Here is a 26,903-nt window from a genome sequence, read left to right on the forward strand (position 1 = left end):
AAAAACCGCCATCCACTCAGTAGAAAACCATGCCAATACGCGCGATCGTTTAACACATTAAATACACACTGCAAGACTCACCTTCCGTGAGCGAAGCATCGCGACATTCTGACGCGGGTTGAGGTGACTCGATTTCCTCGTTAAGATCCCCCAAGTGATACGCGACGAGGTATGGCTCGATGTATCCGTCATCCTTTTCATCTGCATGAGTGGAGACTACGAGGCTTTCGGCTCCTTCTCTACTACTATCGTTAGGACCGTGTGTATCTACGACGTTTAAAGACTCTGCTACTACAGAAGACATCACGCCAAATGAGCACAAGGACGTCGGAAAACCGTGGTTTCTACTTCTATAAAAAAAATCAAACTTCAAACGCCTTTTAGGTCAACCTGCAGCTCTATATGTGCTGATTCGGAATCAGTGAATGGTTTCCCGTCCCAAACTACTAGATAGTCTGCAGCTATATTCATACGTGTGTGATATATAACAGTTAAAGTAGTTCAAGCGTATGCATAAGTCTTGCGTGATGTTATGCATTGCGTCTAGACGAATCGATGATATCGTTATTGCCACCATGTTAAGCAAGATTAATTGGATTTGGATATAAAAAGTGCTTTAAAAATTTGCGATTTGACCCTAATACATTTTTTCAAGAGATCGTGCGCCATGCAGGATTGGTACCAATAGTTAGGATTAAGCTTTCAACATAAAAACATTCGTCATTTTTTTCACACTGCCATAACTCTTTTCGGCAATTGATAGGTTTTGTTACCGACATTGATATTCTGTTAGAGGACATTCTACTGCAACCCGCTGCCACTAAGTCCTGGAAAAAGGCTATGTGACCTGTAACCTTTGTATTTTACATATTTTGTCACGCACATTTTTAGGTTGTCCTTAGATCTGGGACGTACTGTCGTCAAGGACGGATTGGGGGTTGCAGAAGTAGTAATAAAATAAAGAAAAAAAAAACACCTGAAAATTGAACTGCCTTCACATTTTGTCAAAATTGATTTATATCTATACAAGAGTTCCACGATCTCATACCTTCGCCAAATGATGTTAACCCTTGCAGGTGACGAATTATACAATTTTAATCATTGATTTTGTAAATAAGAGCCTCATATGCATGGATTATACAGGTTGATCATATTCTCAACCAAATGACAGCCTTATCATAACAAAAAGGCTATTATAGCACTTCCTCATAAATTATGCAAATGAGGTCATGATTTGAATAAATTATGTTTATTGATGTTCACCTTCACTTAACTTCCAAATGAGGCAAGTATGAAATTCGGGGTGCAGCAGTTACAACTATGGAATTATAAGAATTTTCCATTATTTATGCAAATTAGGTCCTCATTTAAATAATCTATATCCTCAGATGTTTTTCTCGTTCTCAAGTAGATGTCACAAGTGTTTCATAGTTCTATTATTGAACAAATCAGATTTATAGAATTTCCTCATTAATTATGCAAATTAGCTCCTGATTTGCATAATTGCCATCTGATTATATCAAGCATCACTTCAACTACCTACATACCAAAAATCACGACAATACGTCAACCGGTTCTTGAGTTATCGTCCTTCAAATTTTTTTCAACAAATGCTCCTGCAGTTCCAGAACAAGGCGCTAGGGGACCCAAACTCATGTCACTTCTTCCCTACCCCAAGAGCTATCTACCAACCGAAATTCGTGACCCTAGCATGTCCAGAACATGAGATATCAAAACCGGAAGTTCAGCTGCAGTACCTAGGAAAGCCACCAGGGGGCCCAAAATCTAATCATTTCTAGGTCTCATAAAGACCTACCCACCTACCAAGTTTCATTCCAATCCATCCACCGCTTCTTGAGTTATCTTGCTAAACCACACACACACAAACACACCCACCCACACACACACAGACAAACGCTACTGAAAACATAACCTTCTTGGCGAAGGTAATAATAATATAATAGCCCTATATTCAGTATTGAATGATTTATATTATGGCTAATGACTGTTCTTATCTAACGCATATGTGTTTCGAATGTTCGTTGTTTTACTTGTACTATTATGTTTTCTGATACCAACCCAGAAAAGACAAAGAAACAGCCTTGCTTTCAAATATCAGAGTTATCAACCAAGAATTGAGGTGTTCAACAACTCGTATTTCCCAAGGCCTATCGTAGAGTGGAACTCGATGCCACCAAGCACAGAAAGCTTTAAACAACTTCCTTCAATTAAATGTACAAAGATTGTGTGATATAGCTAGCTGCCGCCGCGCATTGTGTCTACGAAGCTGGTGGTTATACCGGCTTTTCAGATACAGATACTAGTGCATCCTTTATACGATGTAAAATCTTATTGTGTAGACAGGGCAAGCCTGTAACCGCCATCCAATCTCACTGGTTGATCCTACTGTCCACCTGAAAAGAGGGAAATAAAAACAATAATCGTAAGTCATCTTTTACATTACTTCCCATGCAGGGAGAGGAAAAATGTTCTCTCCCAGCAGACAAACTCCCCTGGCATGTTATCTCCCTATTTGGCCGTTTTCTACTCTTTCCGGCCGCCTCCCGAAGCCTGGTAGAGGCTACCGTAATATAACTTGAAAATTATGACGGTCTCATTATACTATGCTTCGTGCCATAGTATTTGCATTTGGGGGCTCCCTAACTCTCTCCCTAAAATGTTTTTAGTGTGCCCTCGTATGAATATAGGCTAAATATGGGTAAGACGTTAACACTGCAGTATACTAAGCATAGCATATAGTAAGCTTTTGAACCCAAACTTAGTATCCATATAAATACACGATTTCAGACTTACCAGTGATATCCACCACTTGGCCGGTCATGTAGCTGCTTTCTTCCGATGCTAGGAACAGACACAGGTTGGCCACCTCTGAAAAATGAGACAGAGAATATCAAGTACGTATCCTCGAAAATGTCAAAGAAAGTGGCTCTTTTTCTTTTTCTATCTTTCCGTTTGGATACGATCGTGTGTTACTGTTATTAGCCAGTTGGTCTAGTAAGTATGCGGTCCCCTTTAGGTGGAAGCTTTAAAAGTGCCTTTTCTCATGTCAAGCATGAACAGTCTGTTTAATTTATACGTGAGTTGCTAAATATTTTGATAGGCAACAAAAATGATATGTTTCACCACTTACCGGATGGTTTACCAGCTCGTTTCAAGAACGTTTTCTGTTCAACCTAAAAAAAGATTCAACGATGTCTCTTTAAACTGCGCATTGATTAATATGAATGTTTCCCTACTTGTAAAATTAAACTATATAAATTAAAGCAAATAGAATGCTAAGATAAAATGTTTAACTTTACTTACATATTCCGCTCTCTCCTTGTCGTAAGACTTATCTACGATGTTGGTTTCAATGACAGTAGGAACGACCACATTGCAACGGATGCCATACCTGGGTTTAAGTGGGCACAATGATAAAGACAACATGTTTACTATATATAAATTGATTTTCACTATAATCGTGTTCCCTAGCCTAGATGCTTTGCTTTGTGTTATTATTTATATATTTGACCTTTTTATGTAAACAATCTTTGACATATACAATTTGGCCTCTTCATGCAGGTGAAAGATTCACGGATATTAATATGTTTTTTGTTTGTTTGAATTGTCAGTAAATGAATTTTCATGGCTGTGTATGAATTGTGGACAACATGTCAACATTTAAAACATTAATGTTAACAAAACACGAATGGACAATATATAAAGCATGATCTATGTATTACATAAGTTATAGGTCTTCGCTTCACTGACATATTACCCACATGCACAATCTATCTCTCTACCCTCTTGTTATTTGGAACCATAAAAACTTACTCAGCAAGTTCCTTCGCAATGCCCCTTGTCATGGACACGACTGCTCCTTTTGTGCTCGAGTAGTGAGTAAACTCGTGTTGGCCAACCTGCAACAGGTAAAGTTCATAGGTAAAGACCTTGACAATCTATAATCAATCCATAATTACAAACAATCACATAATACACATGGCTCCACACACTTTTGTGGATCTGTCGCAAGGGTCTGTGCGGCTGCCATTCGGTGCCGCAAGGTGACCTCAACACAACTTTTCCCAACCAAAGTTAGGTACCCATTCACACCTGGGTGGAGTGAGGAAAGTCGTGCAAAGTGCCTTTCCCAAGGGCACAACGCCACCCAACGACACTATCAGGAAAGGATGCAGCCCAGAAATCAGCGTCACCCAAAACAAGGATGATTAAAAGAAAAAAAAGGAAGGAAAATACTAAGCAACAAACCCTTCCACAAATGCTTCCCATAGTGATGATGGAACCGTTCTTCACTTTGTCTTCTACCATGAGTCTCGCCATGGCCTGAGCTACAAGAAACGTTCCCTGTAATGTAAAATATCCGTAATGCATTTTCATTAAACCAGACTCGTCCGAACTTGGAACACTTTATGACGTCGACTCTAACCGTATACAAAAAGTTTATTTTGTATTAGAGTTTATATTACACAGGGATATAGTAATGCGTAACTCTTCTGTCGGTGCCATGCTTTTAGACAAAACATATTAACAGTTCGTAAAAGACGACATAATTATATATATATAATGATACCCCTTGACAAAACTGGGCAACAAAAAGAGAGAAGAAACACGTAAACAATACACTCAATGATGTGTTAATTCGTTTGTAAACAATAGATATAGTAGGGTGTAGCACATCGTAGTACTAGCGTTTCTACTACCAGTACTGTCTAGTGTAAAACAAAAATCATTGTCATTGTTATCATTGTCATTATAAGAGTCAAGTTTATTAATGTCTTTGCACTTCTGTAAATCGCGAAGCGTCCTGGCCTGGGGCAACGGTTTAAAGGAAAATCTACCGAAGATATTTCAAGTTACCTTCTGGTTGACGTTGGTCGTCTTGTCGTACGTTTCCTCGTCCATATCCAGAAAACATGACGGTAGGGCCACTCCTGCACATGTCACTACCACGGAGGGAGCACTTGGGTAGTCTGTCTTTAAAGCAGTGGCCTGGAAAAAATTGTACGAGGCTTATGATGCTAACCATTTATCCGCTAAAAGGTATAATTACACCAACGATGATATTGATAATAGTGGAATATAGACCTTACACAGTACAGTAAGTTAATGCTTATACGGTAATTGTTGTTTTGCACTTTGTATCTGCAGCATGTTTTGTTTAAAGCAAACAAACAAACAAACACACACACACACATAAACAGGTACACACAAGTTATATATAACGCACTCATTATCCACTGCCTTCAAAGAAGCGGTCAAACCTCATCATAACAAGCGTAGTAGTATTTTTTTCAGACAGTAGTAGTCATCAAGCCTTGACCTGATGAATTTGCAAATGAAGAATATTACATAATTATGTATGTGACGGTTACCATTTCATTGACAGACTTGGAAGACGCCACGTCAGTTTTGTAGAAGCGGTGTTGTTGTGACCCCATGTTTGGTAAAGACGCCACTATTTCTTGACCTTTGTCCTCATTGATGTCTACCACGGCAACGGAGGCTCCTTCCCTAGCGAATAGTTGACAAACTGCACCCCCGATTCCACCACTACCACCTGATATAACAAATGGGAAGGTGACAAAGTCCAAAGTTGTTATTTTTCTACAATAAACCATGGTTGGTTAATCTTAGTACTAACGTTGTCAAAGCTTAGAAATACAGATGAGTACATGCTGTGAGAAATAAGACAATGGGCCCCTGTGTATATGACCTTGCAAGAACTATCAATCGAAGAATTGTTGCAGTCATCAATATTGTAGCTTCCAATCAGCATAGAAGGAAATCAGTGGAATGTGAATATTTTTTTTTGAATAAAGACATAACTGACGAAAAAGAAAAAACGAGAATTCGAAGTATGCAGCCATCACTAATCTTACATTTTGACGCTTGACTGCTGAACTTACCTGTAACAACGGCAATCCTGCCGGTAAGCCTACCAAGACCTACAGCTTCTCCCGACTTGTCCGCCATTTTGTTGACCTTTGGGCTATTCCAAGATCAGGGTGTACCATTGTGTTGCACTTTGGCCAATTTTTCAAGTTTCACATTTTTCCACTTTCAGTACAGAAACTTGTACAACAAGTGATACCATGCGTGATCCTTTTAATTTTTTTTTTGCCTATAAATATTAGTCTGTACCAGAACAGGCAAGACACAAACACATTATTTTAGTGGCTTTTATTCTGATGGCTGACAACTGTCCTGAACTTTGCACGGTCCAAGCTCCTGTATTATGAAATTATCATTGTTTTTCTTGTAACCGTTTCAAACAAGAGTCCTTTATACCGAGTTACGTATTACTATGTTAACATTGTTAGGCGAGTATTATGTTATATACGGACATCACAGTTTTATTCTAGCCATTACCTTATAGTAAAAACTGTGTAGATTCGCACTTATTCTATGTGAATCCGTGATTTAACCTTAATATTATGTAACATTTTATTATTTTGCCGAGTTCGTTAAGTTGCCTCTTTAAGAGGTTCTTAAGGCTCTTAAAGAGGCGAATCTACACAGTTTTTACTATAAGGTAATGGCTAGAATAAAACTGTGATGTCCATATATAACATAATACTCGCCTACAAATGTTAACATAGTATTACCTAAATCGGTATAAAGGACTTTCTTTCATAAAAATGTTACAAGAAAAACAATCTTATGACAATTTCGAATTCAATACAGGAGCCTGGACCATTCAGAGTTGAGGACAGTTGTCAGCCATCAGAATAAAAGCCACAGAAATTAGGCTTTTGTGTCTTTTCTGGCCTGGTACAGGCTAATATTTACAGGCAAAAAATGTTTTAAAGCATCACGCATGGTATCACTTGTAGTACAAGTTTCTGTACTGAAAGTGGAAAACTGTGAAACTTGATGTACCATGGTACACCCTGATCTTGGAATAGCCCAAAGGTCAACAAAATGGCGGACAAGTCGGGAGAAGCTGTAGGTCTTGGTAGACTTACCGGCAGGATTGCCGTTGTTACAGGTAAGTTCAGCAGTCAAGCGTCAAGCGATTAGTACGGATAGCTGCATGCTTCAAAACCTTTTTCATCATTTATGACTTTATTCTAAAAAATAGTTACATTTCACCGATTTGCATGCGTCAATGCTGATTGGAAGCTACGATTGATAGTTCTTGCAAGGCCACCACGGTGAGGCCACATGCACCGGGCGCGGGCATTTTTTCTTATTTCTCATAGCATAGACTCACTTGTATTTCGAAGCTTTGACAACGTTAGTACTAAGATTAACCAACCATGGTTTATTGTATTGTAGAAAAATAGCAATGTTGGACTTTGTCACTGTCACCTTCCCAACGTTTATGTTAGGTGGCAGTGGTGGAATCGGGGGTGCAATTTGCCAGCTATTCGCTAGGGAAGGAGCCTCTGTTGCCGTAGTGGGTACAAATGAGGACAAAGGTCAAGAGATGGTGGCGTCTTTACCAAACATGGGATCACAACAACACCGCTTCTACAAAACTGACGTGACGTCTTCCAAGTCTATTAATGCAATGGTAACCGTTTAATATATGCGTCTATAATTATGCACTATTCTTCATTTGCAAAATAATCAAATACAAACAACTACTGCTCCTTCCCGTGCGGAAAGAATAGGTGCACCAATTGCGCCTATGTCAAAAAGGCGAACAACTTCAAAAGCCACCGTACGGGTAAGTGCTACGCCATTAGGACTCACATCAATTGCCAGAGCAAGAACATCGTCTACTTGATCCAATGCAAGAAATGTGGCGTACAGTACGTGGGTGAGACCAAACAGACACTGGCCAACAGATTGAATGGCCATCGGTCTGCCATCAATACAAAGAAGGACACCCCGGTCTCAGCCCACTTCAACCAGACACACCACAGCGTAGGAGACCTCGAGATCCTCGGCATCGAGAGGCTCCGCTACACAGGCAACGAAGATCTCACCAGACAGCGCCGACTACAACGAGAATCCTACTGGATCCACCAGCTCAGAACTCTACACCCAGACGGCCTGAACCAAGAATCCCTAGAAATCACCAGGGTATGAAGAGCACCAAGAACTTCGTCGTGACCGGCACCCCGAAGAACAAACAACTACTGTTTAAAAATATATATACTACTATATATACGCTTGCTTTTATGAGGTTTGACCGCTTCTTTGAAGGCAGTGGATAATGAATAGTCCCACGCTCTGCATAATGAGTGGGTTATATGTCACATGTGTGTGCTTGTTTATGTGTGTGTGTCTTGCTTCAAACAAAACATGTTGCAAATATAAAGAACAAAACAACAATACCCATATAAGCATTTACTTACAGTACTGTGCAAATGCCACGATCATCAATATCATCGTTGGTGTAATTATACCTTTTAGCGGATAAATGGTTAGCAACGTAATTTTTTTCCAGGCCACTGCTTTGAAGACAGACTACCCAAGTGCTCCCTCCGTGGTAGTGACATGTGCCGGTGTGGCCATACCGTCATGTTTTCTGGATATGGACGAGGAAACGTACGACAAGACGACCAACGTCAACCAGAAGGTAACTTGAAATATCTTCGGTAGATTTTCCTTTAAACTGTTGCCCCAGGCCAGGACGCTTCGCGATTTACATAAGTGCAAAGACATTAATAAACTTCTCTAAAACTCTCTCTAAAAAGACTCTTATAATGACAATGATAACAATGACAATGATTTTTGTTGTACACTAGACAGTAGTAGAAACTCTAGTACTATGATGTGCTACACACTACTATATCTATTGTTTACAAACGAATTAACACATCATTGAGTATAAATTCTTTATGTATACCGTTAGAGTCACAAAGTGTTCTAAGTCTGCTGTTACGACGAGTCTGGTTCAATAAAAATGCATTACGGATGTTTTACATTACATGTATAGGGAACGTTTCTTGTAGCTCAGGCCATGGCGAGACTCATGGTAGAAGACAAAGTGAAGAACGGTTCCATCATCACCATGGGAAGCATTTGTGGAAGGGTAATGTTGCTTAGTATTTTCCTTCTTTCTTTTCTCTTTCAACCATTTCTTGTTTTGGGAATTAAACGCCGGTTTCTGGGTTGCATTCTTCCCTGATAGTGGCGTCGGGTGGTGTAGCGTTCGACTACGAAACTATATGCCCTTGGGAAAGGCACTTTACACGACCTTCCTCACTCCACCAAGGTGTGAATGGGTACCGAACTTCGGTTGGGGAAAGTCGTATTGTGGTCACCTTGTGACGCTGAATGGCAGGCCCACAGACCCTTGCGACAGTTCCACAAACGTATGTGTAGCAATGTGTATTGTGTAATTGTTTGTGATTATTGATGGATTCTTATGTGATTGTAAACCGATTGTAAACCCTGCATCAATTCAGCGCTATGGTTTTATGGGTAATGTTTGACCAATAAACCATTTATTATATAGTAGAGGGGATTCATTCCTCAAGCTACCGACATCTTGCACACGCAGTTGCACACGCATTCAGCCTGTCACACAGTGTGACAGGCTGAATAAAAGTTCTAAACGGGAACTATGCGGCTCCAGATGCCTTACTGAGGGACGACTGCGTGTGCAAGATGTCGGTAGCTTGAGGAATGAATCCCCTCTACTATATACTGCAATAAACCATTTATTATTACCATTAGTAGGATTGGAAATGACTGGGTTTAGTTGATTGACAGGGTTAATTGCCCTGGTTTGGGTGCCTGGTCTGGGTCACCAGCAATGTAGCGGAGTAATTATAACTTTAATACGGCACACAATCCAGTAGTAGAGTGATATTCCTATTAACATGCAAATAAAGATTCTTCAAGGTCATGAACTTTACCTTTTGCAGGTTGGCCAAGACAACTTTACTCACTACTCGGGCACAAAAGGAGCAGTCGTGTCCATGACAAGGGGCATTGCGAAGGAACTTGCTGAGTAAGTTTTTATGGTTCCAAATTACAAGAGGGCAGAGGGGTGGATTGTGCATGTGGGCAATCTGTCAGTGAAGTGAAGGTATATAACTTGCAAATGTAAGCCTTAGATCATGCTTTATATATTGTCTAGACGTATTTTGTTAACATTAATGTTTTAAATGTTGACATGTTGTCCCCAATGCATACACAGCCATGAATAGGCATCCATCATACTATAAATTGATTTACTGACAATTAAAACAAAAACATATTAATATCCGTGAATCTTTTACCTGCATATAAAGGCTAAAATATACAGAATGTTAAAGGTGAGCCCAGATACAAGAAGCTATGTCAAACATGTAAAATATATAAATAATAACACAAAGCAAAAGCTAGGCTAGGGAACATGATTATAATGAAAAGCAATTAATTAAGGGTTAATGACCCGCCCCGAGGTGAATATGGTGTGATAAAGCCTTGTCAGTTGCTATAACCACAGAATAAAGCCACCAAGTGAGCGCAGCGAACGAGGTGGCTTTATGAGGTGGTTATAGCAACTGACAAGGCTTTATCACACCATATTCACCGAGAAAGGGCGGGCCATTAACGCTATTATCATATAGCTCACACGATAGCCTATCCAAACTGATGCAGTAAGTGACACAATGTACAATTTACCACATGCTGAATAGAACATAGAACATAGTTCCATATGGAGTCACCTGAGGTCACTGGGTAGAGTTCACGTTAACTGGGTCACAGGCAGGGAACAGGTGTTCTTATGGGAGTCACCCGAGGTCATTAGAACACAACTTAAGTTATTTTTGGATTTTTTAGAACTAGAGCCGTGTTCTATTGGGTCACCTGAGGTCATATGCGGGTGATTATTGGGTTTGTTTAATGTATGGATTGGGATGAATAAATACCCGATCTTGACTCTATTTGTGACATTACGGCGACATAAGGAATGTGGAATGGAGCCTTCTGATTGGTCAACGTCACCTGGCTATATGATAATATATAGTAAAAACATGTTGTCTTTATTATTGTGCTTACTTATACCCAGGTATGGCATCCGTTGCAATGTGGTCGTTCCTACTGTCATTGAAACCAACATCGTAGACAAGTCGTTAGAGAAGGCGAGAGCGGAGTATGTAAGTAAAGTTAAACATTTTATCCTAACATTCTATTTGCTTTAATTCAAATACTATATATAGTAGTTTAAGTTTTACAATTAGGGAAACATTCATATTAATCAATGTGCAGTTTAAAGAGACATCGTTGAATCTTTTTTTAGGTTGAACAGAAAACGTTCTTGAAACGAGCTGGTAAACCATCCGGTAAGTGGTGAAACATATCATTTTTGTTGCCTATCAACATATTTAGCAACTCACGTATAAATTAAACAGACTGTTCATGTTAGACATACTGCTTGACATGAGAAAAGGCACTTTTAAAGCTTCCACCTGAAAGGGGACCGCATACTTACTAGACCAACTGGCTAATAACAGTAACACACGATCGTATCCAAACGGAAATATAGAAAAAGAGCGACTTTCTTTGACATTTTCGAGGATACGTACTTGGTTTTCTCTGTCTCATTTTTCAGAGGTGGCCAACCTGTGTCTGTTCCTAGCATCGGACGAGAGCAGCTACATGACCGGCCAAGTGGTGGATATCACTGGTAAGTCTGAAATCGTGTATTTATATGGATACTAAGTTCGGGTTTAAAAGTCTACTCTATGCTATGCTTAGTATACTGCAGTGTTAACGTCTTACCCATATCATATTAGCCTATTTTCATACGGGGGCACACTAAAAACATTTTAGGGAGCGAGTTAGGGAGCCCCAAAGTGCACATACGATGGCAAAAAGCAAGTATTATCAGTACTTTCACAAAGTAAGTTTTTTCAGGTGATATTACGGTAGCCTCTACCAGGCTTCGGGAGGCGGCCGGAAAGAGTAGAAACACCCGGATGCGGCAAAATGTTCTCTCCCAGCAGATAAACTCCCCTGGCATGTTATCTTTCTATTTGGCCGTTTCTACTCTTTCCGGCCGCCTCCCGAAGCCTGCTAGAAGCTAGTAATGTGGCCAAAAAATATTTCCCTGCATGGGAAGTAATGTAAAAGATGACTTACGATTATTGTTTTTATTTCCATCTTTTCAGGAGGACAATAGGATCAACCAGTGAGATTGGATGGCGGTTACAGGCTTGCCCTGTCTACACAATAAAATTTTACATCGTATAAAGGATGCACTAGTATCTGTATCTGAAAAGCCGGTATAACCACCAGCTTCGTAGACACAATGCGCGGCGGCAGCTAGCTATATCACACAATCTTTGTACATTTAATTGCAGGAGTTCTTAAAAGCTTTCTAGTGATGATCCCCAACTGTGCTTGGTGGCAACGAGTTCCACTCTACGATAGGCCTTGGGAAATACGAAAAACCTCAAATCTTGGTTGATAACTCCGATATTTGAAGGCATGGCTGTTTCTTGTTCTTTTCTGGGCTGGTATCAGAAACCAAACAAGTAAAACAAGGAACAGTCGGAACACATATGCGTTAGTTGAAAACAGTCACCAGTCATAATATATATCACTCAATACTCGGAATTCAATTTTGACAAAATGTGAAGGCAGTTTAATTTTCAGGTATTTTTTTTTAATTTTATTCTATTACTACTTCTGCAACCCCCAATTCGTCCTTGACGACAGAACGTCCCATATCTAATGACAACATAAACATGTGCGTGACAAAATATGTAAAATACAAAGGTTACAGGTCACATAGCCTTTATTGAGGACTTAGTGGCAGTGGGTTGGGATGAGAAAGATAGAGAGATTGAGAGATAGACATGACGGTTACCATTTCATTGACAGACTTGAAAGATGTCACGTCAGTTTTGTAGAAGCGGTGTTGTTGTGACCCCATGTTTGGTAAAGACGCCACCATCTCTTGACCTTTGTCCTCATTGATGTCCACCACGGCAACAGAGGCTCCTTCCCTAGCGAATAGCTGACAAACTGCACCCCCGATTCCACCACTACCACCTATTAAATAAACATAACAAATGAAAAGGTGACGGTGACAAAGTCCAAGTTTGTTATTTTTCTACAATACAATAGTCTATTGTTGATTAATCTTAGTACTAACGTTGTCAAAGCTTAGTAATACAAGTGAGTCTATGATATGAGAAATAAGAGAAACTGCCCGGTGCACGTGGCCTCACCGTGGTGGCCTTGCAAGAACTATCTATCGAAGAAGAGTTGTTGCTGTCATCAATTGTAGCTTCCAATCAGCATTGACGCATGCAAATCGGTGAAATGTAACTATTTTTTTAAATAAAGTCATAAATGATGAAAAAGATTTTGAAGCATGCAGCCATCCGAACTATATAATCGCTTGACGCTTGACTGCTGAACTTACCTGTAACAACGGCAATCCTGCCGGTAAGTCTACCAAGACCTACAGCTTCTCCCGACTTGTCCGCCATTTTGTTGACCTTTGGGCTATTCCAATATCAGGGTGTACCATGGTGTTGCTCTTGGGCCAATTTTTCAAGATTCACATTTATCCACTTTCAGTACAGAAACTTGTACAACAAGTGATACCATGCGTGATCCTTTTAATTTTTTTGCCTGTAAATATTAGCCTGTACCAGACCAGACAAGACACAAAAGCATTATTTTTAGTGGCTTTTATTCTGATGGCTGACAACTGTCCTCAACTCTGCATGGTCCAAGCTCCTGTATTGAAATTGCCATTGTTTTTCTTGTAATATTCCTATAAAAGAAGGTCCTTTATACCGATTTACGTATTACTATGTTAACATTGGTAGTCCTTACCTTATATTAAAAATTCTGTGAAGTCGCACTTATTTTATGTGAATCCGTGATTTAACCTTAATATCATATAATATTTTATTATTTTGCGACCTCGTTAAGTTGCCTCTTTAACAGCCTAAATAAGCCACGCTGTTCCGGTGGAACCCTACTGCCCACCTGGATGGAGAAATATAAAATAATAGCCATATATTATACATCACTTTACATGGCAGATGTAGAAGTCTGGGTAAAACACAGGGACCGAATTTATTAAAACAACAACATGAAATAAATTATTTGCCCTTTTAACTATTACAGAGTAATTTAGACTGAAGCTGATGTATACATAAAATAAATTTAAATGTTAGTATGCGGTAAAATTGCTAAATACTAATATGTAATTTATATATGTGGAAGTGCATATGGTCAAATTGCTAAAAATGCACCCCTGATCTTTATGATTGTAAACTTGGTTTACCAGACTTACCAGTGATATCCACCACTTGGCCGGTCATGTAGCTGCTCTCGTCTGATGCTAGGAACAGACACAGGTTGGCCACCTCTGAAAAATTCCACAGTTCATAAGACAAAAATTGTTAAGACTTTTAGGATGTTATCATATACGAGTATATTGTACATTACTTAATTTTTGGGGCTTTAAAAGATTTCAAAGTACATGCTGAAACTTCTTGTATGTATATGTTATCATATACGAGTATATGTTATCATATACGAGTATATTGTACATTACTTAATTTTTGGGGCTTTAAAAGATTTCAAAGTACATGCTGAAACTTCTTATATATGATAACAGTAAATTTCCTTGGACAGACGGTAAAGAAGTAAAAGTATATTACTTTTAGTAATCAGAAGGCATTGCACTGTTTCAATGTCAAAATGCCATACTTAAATTGACTTGCAGTAGCTAGGTCTAAATGTTTAAATGTGACTTGCTTAACATTTTTTATATAGAAAATAGATGCTTGGCAAAAAAAAAGATATGTTTTACGACCTACCAGATGGTTTACCGGCCCGTTTCAAAAAAGTATTCTGCTGAACCTGCATGAAAGAGAGACGACGCCATTTTGCCATGAGCAACCACACCTTTCAAATTTCGTTTTAAAAACCCTTCCTTCTACAGCAACAAATTGTTTCCCTGGACTTCAAAATTATGGAACTCCCCCTCCCCCAAAAATGTACACAATGCTTTCCTTTCGAGTACAATCCGTAAGGTTTTAAAATATACATTCACCGCCATTTTTTCTAAAGTATGCCTAGAAGTGACTAATTTGGCCTTGCATTAAGTAACACGGTTAAAAAACCAAACTACACACATATTGTGAAAACATAGAGCAATAACATACCAGTAAATGTTTTTACCAACTACTTTATAAAATCAAGCCATGCAATAACATATCATCCTTAGAATTAAAAGTCTGTGAGAAAATGTTACCTTATATATAATCCTTGAAATTAAAAGTCTGTGATAAAAAAAAACTTTCTATAGTTATGAATTACTTAGTTATTATCCATTATACTTACATAATCAGCCATAAATTGTTCCCATGTCTCATCCAGGATGTTTGTGTCGATGTAGGCCGGATTGATCACATTACAGCGGATGCCGTACCTGTCGTAGACATAGTGATAAAGAGAAAAGTTCAGGATATATTGCATTTTATTATATCACCATAACGGATAATATGGCAGGGCGTAGCTGGAAATAACCTTTTTTTCACACAAGAATAGTACTAGGCTTCGGTAAAATTACATACATTTCTATAAATATTTCAACTTATAAATACAAGGCAATACAATGTTTGTATGTCTTTGTATTTATATCTTCCTTTATATGAATAAAATTTTAAATATTGAACTCTACGACAGATAACATTATGACATTGGACAGATAAAAAGATTGTCAAGACAAAAAAATGACAAATTATGGATTTCAGGGTCATATTGTAATTACACTTGATTACATATCAATGTTCTTGTGCAGTTGGTACAATGAGCACGCTTATAACGACTTACTCAGCAAGTTCCATCGCAATGTTCCTCGTCATAGACACGACCGCTCCTTTTGTGGCTGTATAGTGAGAAAACTGGAAATTGCCAACCTGCAAGAGACGATACGTGTGCACAAAAATGTTTGGAATCAGTATAGGTTGTTCAGATTAGAAGTTGCAATTTAGATATACCGTAAAATGTTACTTGCCTATCATGCTTCTAATGAGGTAAGGGGAATAAATGGTATTTCTCAGAGAGTCACTCTTAACCATAAGTGTCCAGGAACGTGATATTTAGCATGCTTGACTTTAGGTAGTCAAAAACAACAATTTCAATGTAACATGTATTTTGTGGTCTTACCTTTGGATATCGTAAAATAATTTATATAAAAAGTCTGTTTTAATGCTTAATGCACCATGAAATGTTTGTTTGGACTACTTACAATGAAGCTTGCTAAATAGATATTATTAACAAAGAAAATAACACACTTTCGCTAGAACGCTTCCGATGGTGATGATGGAACCGTTCTTCACTTTGTCTTGCACCATGAGCCTCGCCATGGCCTGTACCACAAGAAACGTTCCCTGCAACAAGAAACCCAAGATCTCACATTTCCCGGTAAAACTTTCTGTTTTTAGGAAATTTAATGGAACACTGAAGAAGATTGTATGCTGTCAAACAACTCGCATGCTGTCAAACAACTCTGTCCAGATTTGTCTCAAAACAATACTGTACTTCCGTATCCAAGAAGAAAACTGCAACGTAAATCTACAATATAATATTCTGAAGGTCTAAGAATAAATCTTATTGATGAAACAACACTTCTATCTACAAAAAAGTATTTTGAGACAGAAGAAACTTGTACCTTTTGGTTGATGTTAATCGTTTGGTCGTACGTTGCCTCGTCCATATCCAGAAAATAGCACGGCACGGCCACACCGGCACATGTCACTACCACGGAAGGAGCAGACGGGTAGTCTGTCTTCAAAGCAGTGGCCTGGTACGAATTATCACAGAGATAAGGAGTGTGCACGTGGTTAATCATTTAGCAGATAGAAGGTATCAATCATCAATGGAAAGAGAGAGAGAGAGGGGGGGTAGAGGGGTAAATATATTGGGAGAGAGAGAGAGAGAGAGAAAGAGTGATAAAAAGAGATATGTTACCATTTCATTGACAGACTTGGAAGACGTCACGTCAGTTTTGTAGAAGCGGTGTTGCTGTGACCCCATGTTTGGTAAAGACGCCACCATCTCTTGACCTTTGTCCTCGTTGATGTCCACCACGGCAACAGAGGCTCCCTCCTTTGCAAAAAGCTGGCAGACTGCACCCCCGATCCCACCACTGCCACCTTTTAAAATTTTACGATGAATCAAAATTAATGGGGAGATTAGAAAACTAAGATTTTACCGACATTATACTGGTGAATCTTTGGGATTATAAAGCGGCTAGTTATTGTTTTCAGTACTAACGCCTTCAAAGCTAGATTTTAGATTCGGTAAAAAAGGAAGAAAGAAAGAAAAATATTTTTAAAAGACTGACCTACCTCTATGTTGAACTATCAAGTAACAAGAACATGTAGCCTGTGCTGTAGCTACCAATTAATATTTACAATAATTAATCTTTGTTACTTTAGTCATAGATTACGACAAAAATTGAAAGAAGACATCTTCTATAGACTAATCATTAAAAGCATGACTGCTAATTAAACTTACCTGTAACTACAGCAAGTCTCCCGGCAAGTTTACCAGGACGTACAGCTTCCCCTGACTTGTCTGCCATCTTGCTAGCGCTATAGTCATATCATCAGCGACAACCGTGTTTGTTACAGGTTTTAGAACACAGTATCCATCCGCGACCTCCGGTACATAAAGAAGTGCTGACAAAATTATTGGAGACTGAGTAAAAAGGCGCGTGTGGGGGAGGAGAGCGTTGGGTTTAACCCTGTTCTGTGTGGTCAAGGTTATCATAAATAATGGCATTGATGTGAGGCTATTTTGTAAGTTTCGTGTACGAATGGATCTTATCACGCAAATGGTCGCAAATGTCTTTCTGGGTGAGCCGACTGCAATTCAGCTGGCCTACGCATGGTGTCATTTCAAGCACGGCATCAAAAGCCGATACGTAGACATTTTTAGTAGTAGTAGTAGTAGTAGCGATAGTAGTAATATAGTAAATGTTATATTTGTGGGTAGTTACGGTTGACCTCTATAGAGGCCACCGTTGATACATTTGAACGAATTTTGATTACCGTTGCGCAGAAGGTCAGACTGGCTTAAGGTATCTGTGCTGTATCTAGGTTAGACACACACAGATGTGTAACATAAAGTCTGAAGTCCAGGCTTAATCGGCACAGCAAAACAATGTACAGTTTGCAGGCAAACACAACTTTTCAAACAGATTTTTTTCGTTTGGAGTAGGCATGTTTTTGTTAGGAGTACGTATCCAGCAATAGTTATTGACATTCGACAATTAAACACGAGAATCTGAAATGAATAATTTACACTGATCGCTGTGCCCGGACTGTCCTTTCAAATAACCTACCATAATCTAGCACATCTTGCCCCACCGCCTTCAAAGCAGGAAAAGTTTCAATCAATTGAAAATGTGGCCAAACAGACACTCTGTTACGCATTCAATTATGAATTATAAGTATGTATTACGTATCACTATTAAGTGCCACCCCCCACACACACATCGCTGGAAATCAGAATAGTGATAAGTATAGTTTATTTATTCATTAATATCTTTAAATGTTAGAAATTCATGTACAGAAAAAAATTGAATGAGTTGTTACCCAGTTCCTAGGAAGATGTCCACTTTAAATACCTATCATCATCACGTACTATAATTTAATAGATGTATTTACAATACACCATCCCCATGCCCAGGGCTGTATTATATAGTCGCCGTCTTGAACCTTCGCGCGACGCGCAATGTTGCATGGGAAATCATTGCTCTCCCGTGCTTATTCTCGCGAGACTATCGCCGCGACATCAGAATAAACGGCCAGATAAATTTACATTGGGTTATGTGATGTCTAAATGCTAATTCTTTCATCCTACCTTAAAAACGCGTTTGGCAACATGACCGGTAATTATAAGTATTTACCCAATCATGTACATGCATTAATAATATAAGTTTTGCGTGTTCAAGGTTGAGAATCTTTCACAAAAGAAAGCAACCTGTTGACTATGCCTGTCAATATAAACGGCGGCGTCGAAACGAGTCACTTAAATCTTAAACAACATGTCGTCTTTACCTGTTTTAGCACTGTCAAGGAGTCAATAACTTTGCTGTTTGCTATTGATTGATGGCTTAAGTGGTGCAATAGCTTCTGCTTACTGTGTAAAGTTGCGCATTTTAATAGCAATAGTCCTGCTCGCCTTTAACAAACTAAACTGAAGCTCGTCCAACAAAGTGCACAAAAAGCGAGCCATTACAAGCATGTTGCTGATTTCACCCCCTTGTATGTATGGCACAGATCTATCAGAACGACAATGGTGACCCTACGTACGTACGAACACAAATATGCCCGGCCTCATTGACAAATGTGTTCCATGTTGTTATTAGTTCTAGTTTTAATTTTGTTTGATCTCCACAACAAAGAATAACAAAAAGAGCCCTCACGACACACTAACACCGGCGCGGAGTCCGCCAGAGAAGTGGGAAATCTTACAGGTAACATCTTTCTTCATCTAATTTATGAGAGTACAAATGTGATATTACGTGGGGTCGTGTGGCGTAGCGGCAGAGTACGCGACTCGGAACTAAGAGTCACGGGTTCGAGTCCTGACATGCCACCGATCTTGTGCCCTTGGGAAAGGCACTTAACACGACTTTCCTCACTTAGCTCAGGTGTAAATGAGTGCTGTCCTGTCATGTATTTGTCCCCTGTGTTGGTGGCGGCATTAATATAAGTTGAAAAACATGAGTGTGCCGTCACCACGTCTGGTGATTACATGTTGGAATTAACAAAAAATGTGATATTAACGTTATTAGAAGCAGATTTTACCTTCAAGAGTATACACCCAATATTTACGTGTTGTCTTACAGTAGGCGTATAGTTGCTATCCCTTCATGTCCATAGTGACGTATAGTAGTGACATGTATTTAACTGTCTTCGATGTTTTTTCTTTGTAACGCACCAGTTTTATTTAGTAAGTACTCGATACATTAGATCAGACGGTAAGTCTTTTTCCACTCATACTGCATGACATGGACCCCATCTCGATTAGCGTGGTGGGTGTCACAAGGTGCAGCTTTCCTTTAAAACACGGGAACTCCACAGCTTTATGTCCCATCAAAAATGACGTCCCTAACCAAAGCCAGGTACTCATTTGCACCCGATTCGAGTGTGGAAATCGGTGTTAAGTGCCAAGGGTACATCATTAATTGTGTCCTGCTAAGGATTTGAACCCAGAACCTTTAGATTCTATTAAAGTCCACAACAATAACTACAAGACCACATTACCACCTTCACCACAGGTATGACTGTGTACATCATAGCGGCAGTCTGTGCCGCCATGCTCCGCCCCGTGACGGTCCAGGCGGCGGCTGACGTGACGGCTCCTGCGGGAAGACTTGTCGGGCTGGAGCAGGACGTGTTCGGGACGACAGTTCACGCCTTCCTCGGGATCCCGTACGCACATCCCCCGGTCGGCGACGGGCGGTTCCGGAGAGCTGAGCGTCTACCTCCGTGGGACGGAGTCTACAATGCAACAACGTAAGGACATTTACTTAACGTACTCGTCAGCTGTGCATAACACCCAGCAAACAGTTTTGCACAGCTCATGACTTCTGGCGCACGGAATTATTGTTGGCTAAGCTGTGTGAATCTGCGTATCTATTTGGCTGGAAAGAATAGCAGTTATCCCATTAAATTACCAGAGAGAGATTTAGAAATTTTCTATTTGGTAAATTAACGTGTGTTTTTTTCAGTGAAATATGTTTCAGTACTAAATAAATGGGATAGGTAACCAGATCTCGACAGGCCCTCTTTCCAAGAAGGCTCCCTGTGATAAGAAACAAAAGATTTGTCATCTCATCACTCATCATTATCCCATCACTTGCAGGTCACTTGTTTCTTAACTCTTACTTAAGCTCCATAATTACATACTGTATTGTGTTTTTCAAGGTTTGGCCTGTGGAAAAATATGTACCCTTTCACACTCTGACATTATTCTCTCGTTCTTTTCATGGTTATCACCACTCCAGCCTGAGGCAGATCAGGTGCATCATAAAACACACACACAAAAATTCGACCGGACGCCGACCCCTCAACCACACCACCTCCACCGCTCGCTCTTATAGCATAGGCCACCGCCTCTGGGCTGTCTATCTCGACTGAGGAATACGCATCATTTTAGTAATTACATGTGCAACGTAATTTAAAGGCATTGTATTGGAATGCGACTTAGGTTTGGCTTTTCCAAACGGTTGTTTGAGAACTGCTCAATCCAATCGATCAGTAGAAAAACACGATACAACCTGTCAGTCGGTCTACTACCACAAGACCAATTAGCAGGACCAATTATATTGCTTATCTGCTTGGATCTAATGACTTCTTGAATACACTGTCCATCTGTATACTTTTCCCTCTACTTCTCTTCAATTCTGCTCACAGATCGGGCCGTGTTTACGCCCAGGGCCTGGAGTTAGTATTTATTAAGTAACATTCCAAGTCCAGTCAAGTCTTGAATTAGAAATACTCCAGTAGGGAGGCTTTTTTTCTCCAAAGAAAATTAGGACTGGGGACTGCTCACACCCGAGGGCAGTTTTCTGTGCCACCGAGAAATTTACAGTCTTCATTCATTTCTTTATTTTAGATGGTGTGCACTGGATATAGTGTTTCTTAACCCCACAATGTTTATGGATAGAAGGGATGGCATTACCTTTATTTCTCAAAGAAGCAGAGTTCGGATTTAAAAGCAAAAGGACCAACAGAGTGCCTGGGTGTCTGAAAGCGTCACTTTCTACAGAAGGGCCAATCATGGCGGAATTTGTTTTTACCTTCTGGCCTGTCACACCAATGTAGTCAGAGACAAAAGGGTGGTAGCAAAATAGGAGGGGCATTTATGGATAAACAATGGGCGCTGTCACCAATCAAAAATAACTGGAGGGGATAATTAACAAAACAAAAGACGCTGTGAGTCAGGAACAAGGCGCTTTGAGTCAGGTAACAAATTTAGGCCACCCGATGTGGCATAGAACTGGACAATCTTTATCGCACGGAACAAAAAAAAAAAAAAAACAGAATATGTAGGCTGGCTAATAACAGGAGATGAACTCATAAGTTGTCCTTAATTTTCTATATCCGTTATATCAAGAATGTCCTATAATAAGAAGTGAGTATTTAAAAAAGGTGTTTTAAGTGGGTGCTTTTTTAGCACCGAAAATGGGTCTAAGCTTTTCCAGTTTGTTAATTTCACTAAACAAAATGAATAATGCAAATAAAAACAGCGACCATTTCATTCATGTTTTCTGCAGTAGGTTTTATTGAATAAACTCCGTGTACGATTTACTCATCAACCTAGCGTTCAATCCAGCCTTTTTGCTGCCACTGAAAACTAAAGTCTTCAGTTCATCCGTTAGGCTGCGCTGGTTACGGGACTTAGCGTCGCTTTCGGGCATCTGTAAAAAAGGACAATTCACAAAGCTTAGCTTAAACAAAGAAACACACACAAACTATTAGCAACAGGAAAATAAGCATAACTACTATCTGAACCAACGTTGAGGCCGGGAGTAAAAATTTTAGCACATGTCGAAGCAACTTGCTATCTGTGGATTTCTTGCACTATAAACATATGGCAAATCATGTATGGCAACGCATATGCAAAATTGTTCAAGTTAACTATATGATCAGCAAGAATCAGAGCCTCGCGACAAACTTTGCAGTGACGAACATACAAAATTTATCAACCCCTTATTCTGTGATACTTTTAACAGTCATTTGGAAAAACTGTGGACTTTATGTCCCCATGCCAATTGAGGGCGTCACATCAATGAATTCGAAAAACCCTAATATAGCATATTTTCATTTGGACGAATAAGGGAAGACTGCTACATACAGGAGTCTTGCAAGAAGAAAAGGAGCAAAAGTGAGATTTCTTACAGTCTTCCTCCTCCTGGAGCTCCCGTGCATCCAGCTGATCACGCTTCTCGATGATGTTCAGGAGTTCCCTTGCCTTTTCCACAACCTCCATCAGCTCTAGCTCTGCAATATCCGCTGGAAGGATGGGCACAGAACAAGAAACGGTCATGCCTTCAAATATCAACCAAGTTATTAATCAAGAATTGAGGTGTTCAAACAGTCATATTTTCCACGAACTACCGTAGTAGAGCGGAACTCGTTGCCACCAAGCATAGCTGGGGCATCATCACTAGAAAGCTTTAAAGAACTCCTGTAGTTAAATTTGCAAAGATTGAGTGTAACAAGTCGTTTAGTGAGATGTACCTAGCCGCGCCAACTTTTTGTAAATCAGAAAAAAAATGAAGTGGGCGAATCCGAGAAGTACTGCTGCTATGCTGACCACTGTTTTTTGAATGAAGAATAAAGAAAAACAACTAATTAGATTGGTATGGTCAAAACGAATGTTTCAAAAGTCCAAACTTACCTTCCAACTTGCTTGTACTTCCACTCCACAATCCCTGGCTGTCATCAACCAGCATCGCCACCACAACGGTCACAAGCAGCGCGCAGACAAACAGCTTCATGGTGCAGTTTCACCTGAGGGTGAAGTAAAAAGTTTTGAGTGGATGTTTTCAGATGCATATTAGACTTTTACCCCCAAATCTCGACCCTGATTTGGGATTTGGTTGAACGATTGTCACAAACAGTGTGCAGACAAACAGGATTACGAAATAAACAGGATTATTCTAAACCTACGAACAACCATTTCATACATACAAAAGCACGTGGGAAAGCGTACGTTTGTATATAAAGAGAAATGAATTTGAGTTAAATGTGAGTCAAACTAGACCCCTGAACACTGCTGACTTACTCCCGAACGGTTGGCTGGTGTTCTACTGACCTGTACATGTAGGGCGGAATAACAGCCAACCATGGTCGAATCTGCCACCCAACCCTCGAATGTTTTAAACATTTTGAAACATTTGCAATTGGCAAAGAGTTGGTAACAAATCAAAAAGGGCGCCAATTAATTTAGTAGCCGAATTCACCAAACATCAGCCCACTTTGCTCTAACCATGGTTGGGTGACGTTCAGCTAGTGTCCGGGACGCTATATTTGTGAAATTGTGACAGGGGCTTAAGCACTGCATATTCATATGCTTCTGACACTTGTTACTAAATGTTAACACATGTACAGACAGCACACAGATAGACTTAGCTAGTAGAGTAACTTGGTAAATACCTTAGGTAAGTCCCTGGATCGTCAGATGAATCGTCTGAAGATGTCAGAATGGCTCGATGGAGAAATGGAGACGGGAAGCAAAATATATACTCTTTCGAACTATAGATTATGCAAATGAGAAATAAGTGGTTACTCTTGATTGGTTGGCGCATGTAGCCTGATATAACGTCATTGAGGAAATTATAAGTTGACCTCAATATAAACTTACTGGATAAGGCCACAGCAAGTAAATTTTATGCATGACATTCTCCGCAGATTCTAAAGCTAATGCGACAGGTGAAAAAAATCAAGGCCTTGGCGGGCTAAAAGAACAAGACTCCTACATTTTCATATTTTGACATCATAAACCTTGTTAAACTAGAAATGATACCTATATTGAGCTACGTTTACTGCCAACTATCACTATTACAACATCGATTTTTCGCTGAACAACTTTGAAAAATAAAAAGTTTTTAATCATTGTACAAATGGTTTTGGTTCAGTGGGATTATCACATATCACGGGAAAGGAAAAGGAATTAGATACTTCAAAGTAAAAGACAAAACAATAAATCAGAGCCTTGTCTACCGGACGTTCCGGTATTGGCAACAGACATGTTTGACCACTGTCAGAGGGCATCAATTTTTTTTTTCAAAATCAGGTGAAAATCAATGTGCGCGCTGATGTCACACATAGAAATTACTTGCTGTGGCCTAAGGTCGAAACAGCTAAAGCTAAGCAGGATAGGCTTACAGCTTGTAGAAGAACAGAATTGAATTGGTACATAGGTACGTTCCTAGCGTACTGCGGCAGATCTACTCGTAGTCTGAAGATGTCAGAATGGCTCGATGAAAAAATGGAGACGGGAAGCAAAATATATACTGTTTCGCACGCGGCTGGCTGGTAAGTTGACCTCAATATCCACTTACTGGATAAGGTCGTAACAAGGCAAAGCTAAGCAGGATTGTTTCCCACGGACACATCAAAGAGCAGATCGGCACTTTTTCCTGAAGGGTTAATCATGGAGGAATTTACCTTCTGGCCTCTCACGCCTGTGCAGTCAGAGACAAAGGGGTGGTAGCAGCAAAGGAGGGCCTATCATCTTGAGTGCACGTGTCTATGCGAATGACTTTCAGCGCCAGTAAAACGACTTTTGAAAATTTATCCAAGACAAAAGAGAGGATAGAGAGCATAAATTGTTATGCTGGAATGCACTTTGTTGTGTCATATTTACCAAAAGTTGAAGTCTGAATACAGGGCGAACATTATTAGTGATTGTAGCCGTAAAACCCCCGGAAAGACCCTTTCGGCAATCCCAGACTTTATTGCGCACTGTGTGTTGACTGGAGAAGGTCAGTCGTCGTTTGACAAAAAGTTCCCAAATCTCTGTATCCCAGGACGGGCTCAGGTTTTCAACGTTTTGTGAACCTTCCTAAATGTGCAATAGTCACTCGAATACTGCTATAACGCTAATCCCGTCTATTGTTAACAAAACAATCGTGCCCGTATATACATGTATACAGCGCTGTACATTGGAAGAGGGGTCTGTATAGGGGTTACATAGATTTAGAAAAGGATTATTGCAGAAAAGACAGCTGAGGTAATGTAGCTAAAAGTCAGGTGCCTTTGTATCCCCAAAAATATTATCTATCAGAACATAATGGGCATGGATTTCTATTTGGATATCTATGCGTGTTGGGTGCCAGATGAGGACTATATAGTACCAGGTATAGAGCATTAAAACTTCCATTGCCAATATCTTTTTGTGAGGTTTGGAGATTTTAAAAGCAAGTCATGAGACATCAGCACAATTCAACATCTACATAATATATATTTGATTCCAACTCTACTAGGTACCCCGATATGTGTATCCAAGCGTCAAACCTTGTCGCAGTGGGAGGGGAGATTACCCAGCAGAGCGAGGACTGTCTGTACCTGAGCGTGTGGCAGCCCGACCCGGTCCCGAGCCGAGCCGCAGTCATGGTCTGGATTCACGGCGGCGGGTTCAGGACGTAAGGACAGAACATAAACAACCTTGTATTCAGAAGTAGTGTCTTTGGTGGTTTTGCCTGCACAGAAAAGGTTGACAGCATGTGGGCGGGGATAATTGACAGACAGAATCCCGGTAGAGGGGGGATTCCGTTGAGAAAAAAGCTTCCGCAAATGTTATGGCAAGGACATTATACACTGTGTATAATGTCCTTGGTTATAATATAGGCATCTCTACGGTCAGTCGTTTTGTGCATCTGAGCTGTGTTTTTGTGTATCTGTTTGTCCGCATAGATAGGTTGACAGCTGGTGCATGGGGGAAGATTGATAGACAGAATAATAGGTAAAAGGTCTCAAAATCTAGCCGATCAACAAAATTTGGGCAGCCGGTGATGTCTGAAATGTGCATTTTTTTTATTTGACAATGTCGAACCATTTTCCCTTATGGCACTTGTAAAACTCGATTATCGTTTGATATTTCTAGTGGCTCGTCTGCGCAGTACACAGGGAAGTATCTGACCGCAGCTGAAGGAGTGATCGTGGTGACCGTCAACTACCGAGTCGGTCCGCTGGGCTTCCTGTGCACAGGAACTGATGACGCGCCCGGAAACATGGGTCTGACGGACCAGCTCCTGGCCCTGCAGTGGGTACAGGACAACATACCGTCTTTCGGGGGCGATGCCTCCCGGGTGACCATTTTCGGTCATAGTGCGGGTGCGGCAAGTGTAGGTCTCCATCTCCTGTCACCGGCAAGCAGAAACGTCTTCAGCCGGGCTATTCTGCAGAGTGGTACCGCCGTGTTACCGGGTATGC

The 26,903-nt window shown here is 40.1% G+C and overlaps 4 protein-coding genes across 4 annotated transcripts in view; 2 read left to right on the forward strand and 2 right to left on the reverse strand.

The window, feature by feature from the left end:
• Positions 1-2,304: 2,304 nt before the first annotated feature.
• LOC109483394 (estradiol 17-beta-dehydrogenase 8-like) lies at positions 2,305-6,295 on the reverse strand. Its single transcript, XM_019786401.1, has 9 exons — positions 5,928-6,295; positions 5,394-5,578; positions 4,879-5,010; positions 4,270-4,365; positions 3,835-3,920; positions 3,325-3,412; positions 3,152-3,194; positions 2,815-2,889; positions 2,305-2,414 (listed from the first exon to the last, which is right to left on the reverse strand). Exons 1-9 carry the CDS (start codon positions 5,992-5,994, stop codon positions 2,404-2,406), a joined length of 783 nt encoding a protein of 260 aa, XP_019641960.1. The 5' UTR covers positions 5,995-6,295; the 3' UTR covers positions 2,305-2,403.
• A 585-nt stretch (positions 6,296-6,880) lies between these two features.
• On the forward strand, positions 6,881-12,195 carry LOC109483393 (estradiol 17-beta-dehydrogenase 8-like). The gene is made up of 9 exons (XM_019786400.1): positions 6,881-7,009; positions 7,353-7,537; positions 8,420-8,551; positions 8,912-9,007; positions 9,846-9,931; positions 10,979-11,066; positions 11,210-11,252; positions 11,522-11,596; positions 12,081-12,195. The coding sequence occupies exons 1-9, from the start codon at positions 6,943-6,945 to the stop codon at positions 12,089-12,091; spliced, it is 783 nt and encodes a 260-aa protein (XP_019641959.1). The 5' UTR covers positions 6,881-6,942; the 3' UTR covers positions 12,092-12,195.
• Positions 12,196-13,757: 1,562 nt separating this feature from the next.
• LOC109483416 (estradiol 17-beta-dehydrogenase 8-like) lies at positions 13,758-17,559 on the reverse strand. Its single transcript, XM_019786428.1, has 9 exons — positions 17,464-17,559; positions 16,915-17,099; positions 16,616-16,747; positions 16,239-16,334; positions 15,775-15,860; positions 15,283-15,370; positions 14,757-14,799; positions 14,228-14,302; positions 13,758-13,917 (listed from the first exon to the last, which is right to left on the reverse strand). Exons 1-9 carry the CDS (start codon positions 17,528-17,530, stop codon positions 13,907-13,909), a joined length of 783 nt encoding a protein of 260 aa, XP_019641987.1. The 5' UTR covers positions 17,531-17,559; the 3' UTR covers positions 13,758-13,906.
• A 1,316-nt stretch (positions 17,560-18,875) lies between these two features.
• Positions 18,876-26,903, forward strand: part of LOC109483355 (cholinesterase 1-like) — a 12,425-nt gene continuing 4,397 nt past the window's right edge. Inside the window, exons 1-2 of the mRNA XM_019786348.1 lie at positions 18,876-19,429; positions 20,237-20,474. Of these exons, the coding sequence (XP_019641907.1) occupies positions 20,239-20,474 (236 nt within the window). The 5' untranslated portion in view covers positions 18,876-19,429; positions 20,237-20,238. The remainder of the gene's footprint in view (positions 19,430-20,236; positions 20,475-26,903) is intronic.

The sequence above is a fragment of the Branchiostoma belcheri genome, unplaced genomic scaffold (genome assembly GCF_001625305.1).
Source record: "Branchiostoma belcheri isolate BF01 breed outbred unplaced genomic scaffold, Haploidv18h27 scaffold64, whole genome shotgun sequence".
In the NCBI taxonomy this organism is placed as follows: Eukaryota; Metazoa; Chordata; class Leptocardii; order Amphioxiformes; family Branchiostomatidae; genus Branchiostoma; species Branchiostoma belcheri.

Bases quoted from the DNA above. Each gene is read 5' to 3' on its own strand.
- LOC109483393 (XM_019786400.1), top strand. From the start codon at position 6,943: ATGGCGGACAAGTCGGGAGAAGCTGTAGGTCTTGGTAGACTTACCGGC. The intron at 7,010-7,352 runs GTAAGTTCAGCA...CGTTTATGTTAG, and splicing joins CAGGATTGCCGTTGTTACAG to GTGGCAGTGGTGGAATCGGG. The intron at 11,253-11,521 runs GTAAGTGGTGAA...CTCATTTTTCAG, and splicing joins ACGAGCTGGTAAACCATCCG to AGGTGGCCAACCTGTGTCTG.
- LOC109483416 (XM_019786428.1), bottom strand. From the start codon at position 17,530: ATGGCAGACAAGTCAGGGGAAGCTGTACGTCCTGGTAAACTTGCCGGG. The intron at 16,335-16,615 runs GTACAAGTTTCT...TTCTTGTTGCAG, and splicing joins CGATTAACATCAACCAAAAG to GGAACGTTTCTTGTGGTACA. The intron at 14,800-15,282 runs GTAAGTATAATG...TCTTTCATGCAG, and splicing joins AACAATTTATGGCTGATTAT to GTTCAGCAGAATACTTTTTT.
- LOC109483394 (XM_019786401.1), bottom strand. From the start codon at position 5,994: ATGGCGGACAAGTCGGGAGAAGCTGTAGGTCTTGGTAGGCTTACCGGC. The intron at 5,579-5,927 runs GTAAGTTCAGCA...TTGTTATATCAG, and splicing joins CAGGATTGCCGTTGTTACAG to GTGGTAGTGGTGGAATCGGG. The intron at 3,195-3,324 runs GTAAGTAAAGTT...ATCTTTTTTTAG, and splicing joins ACAAGGAGAGAGCGGAATAT to GTTGAACAGAAAACGTTCTT.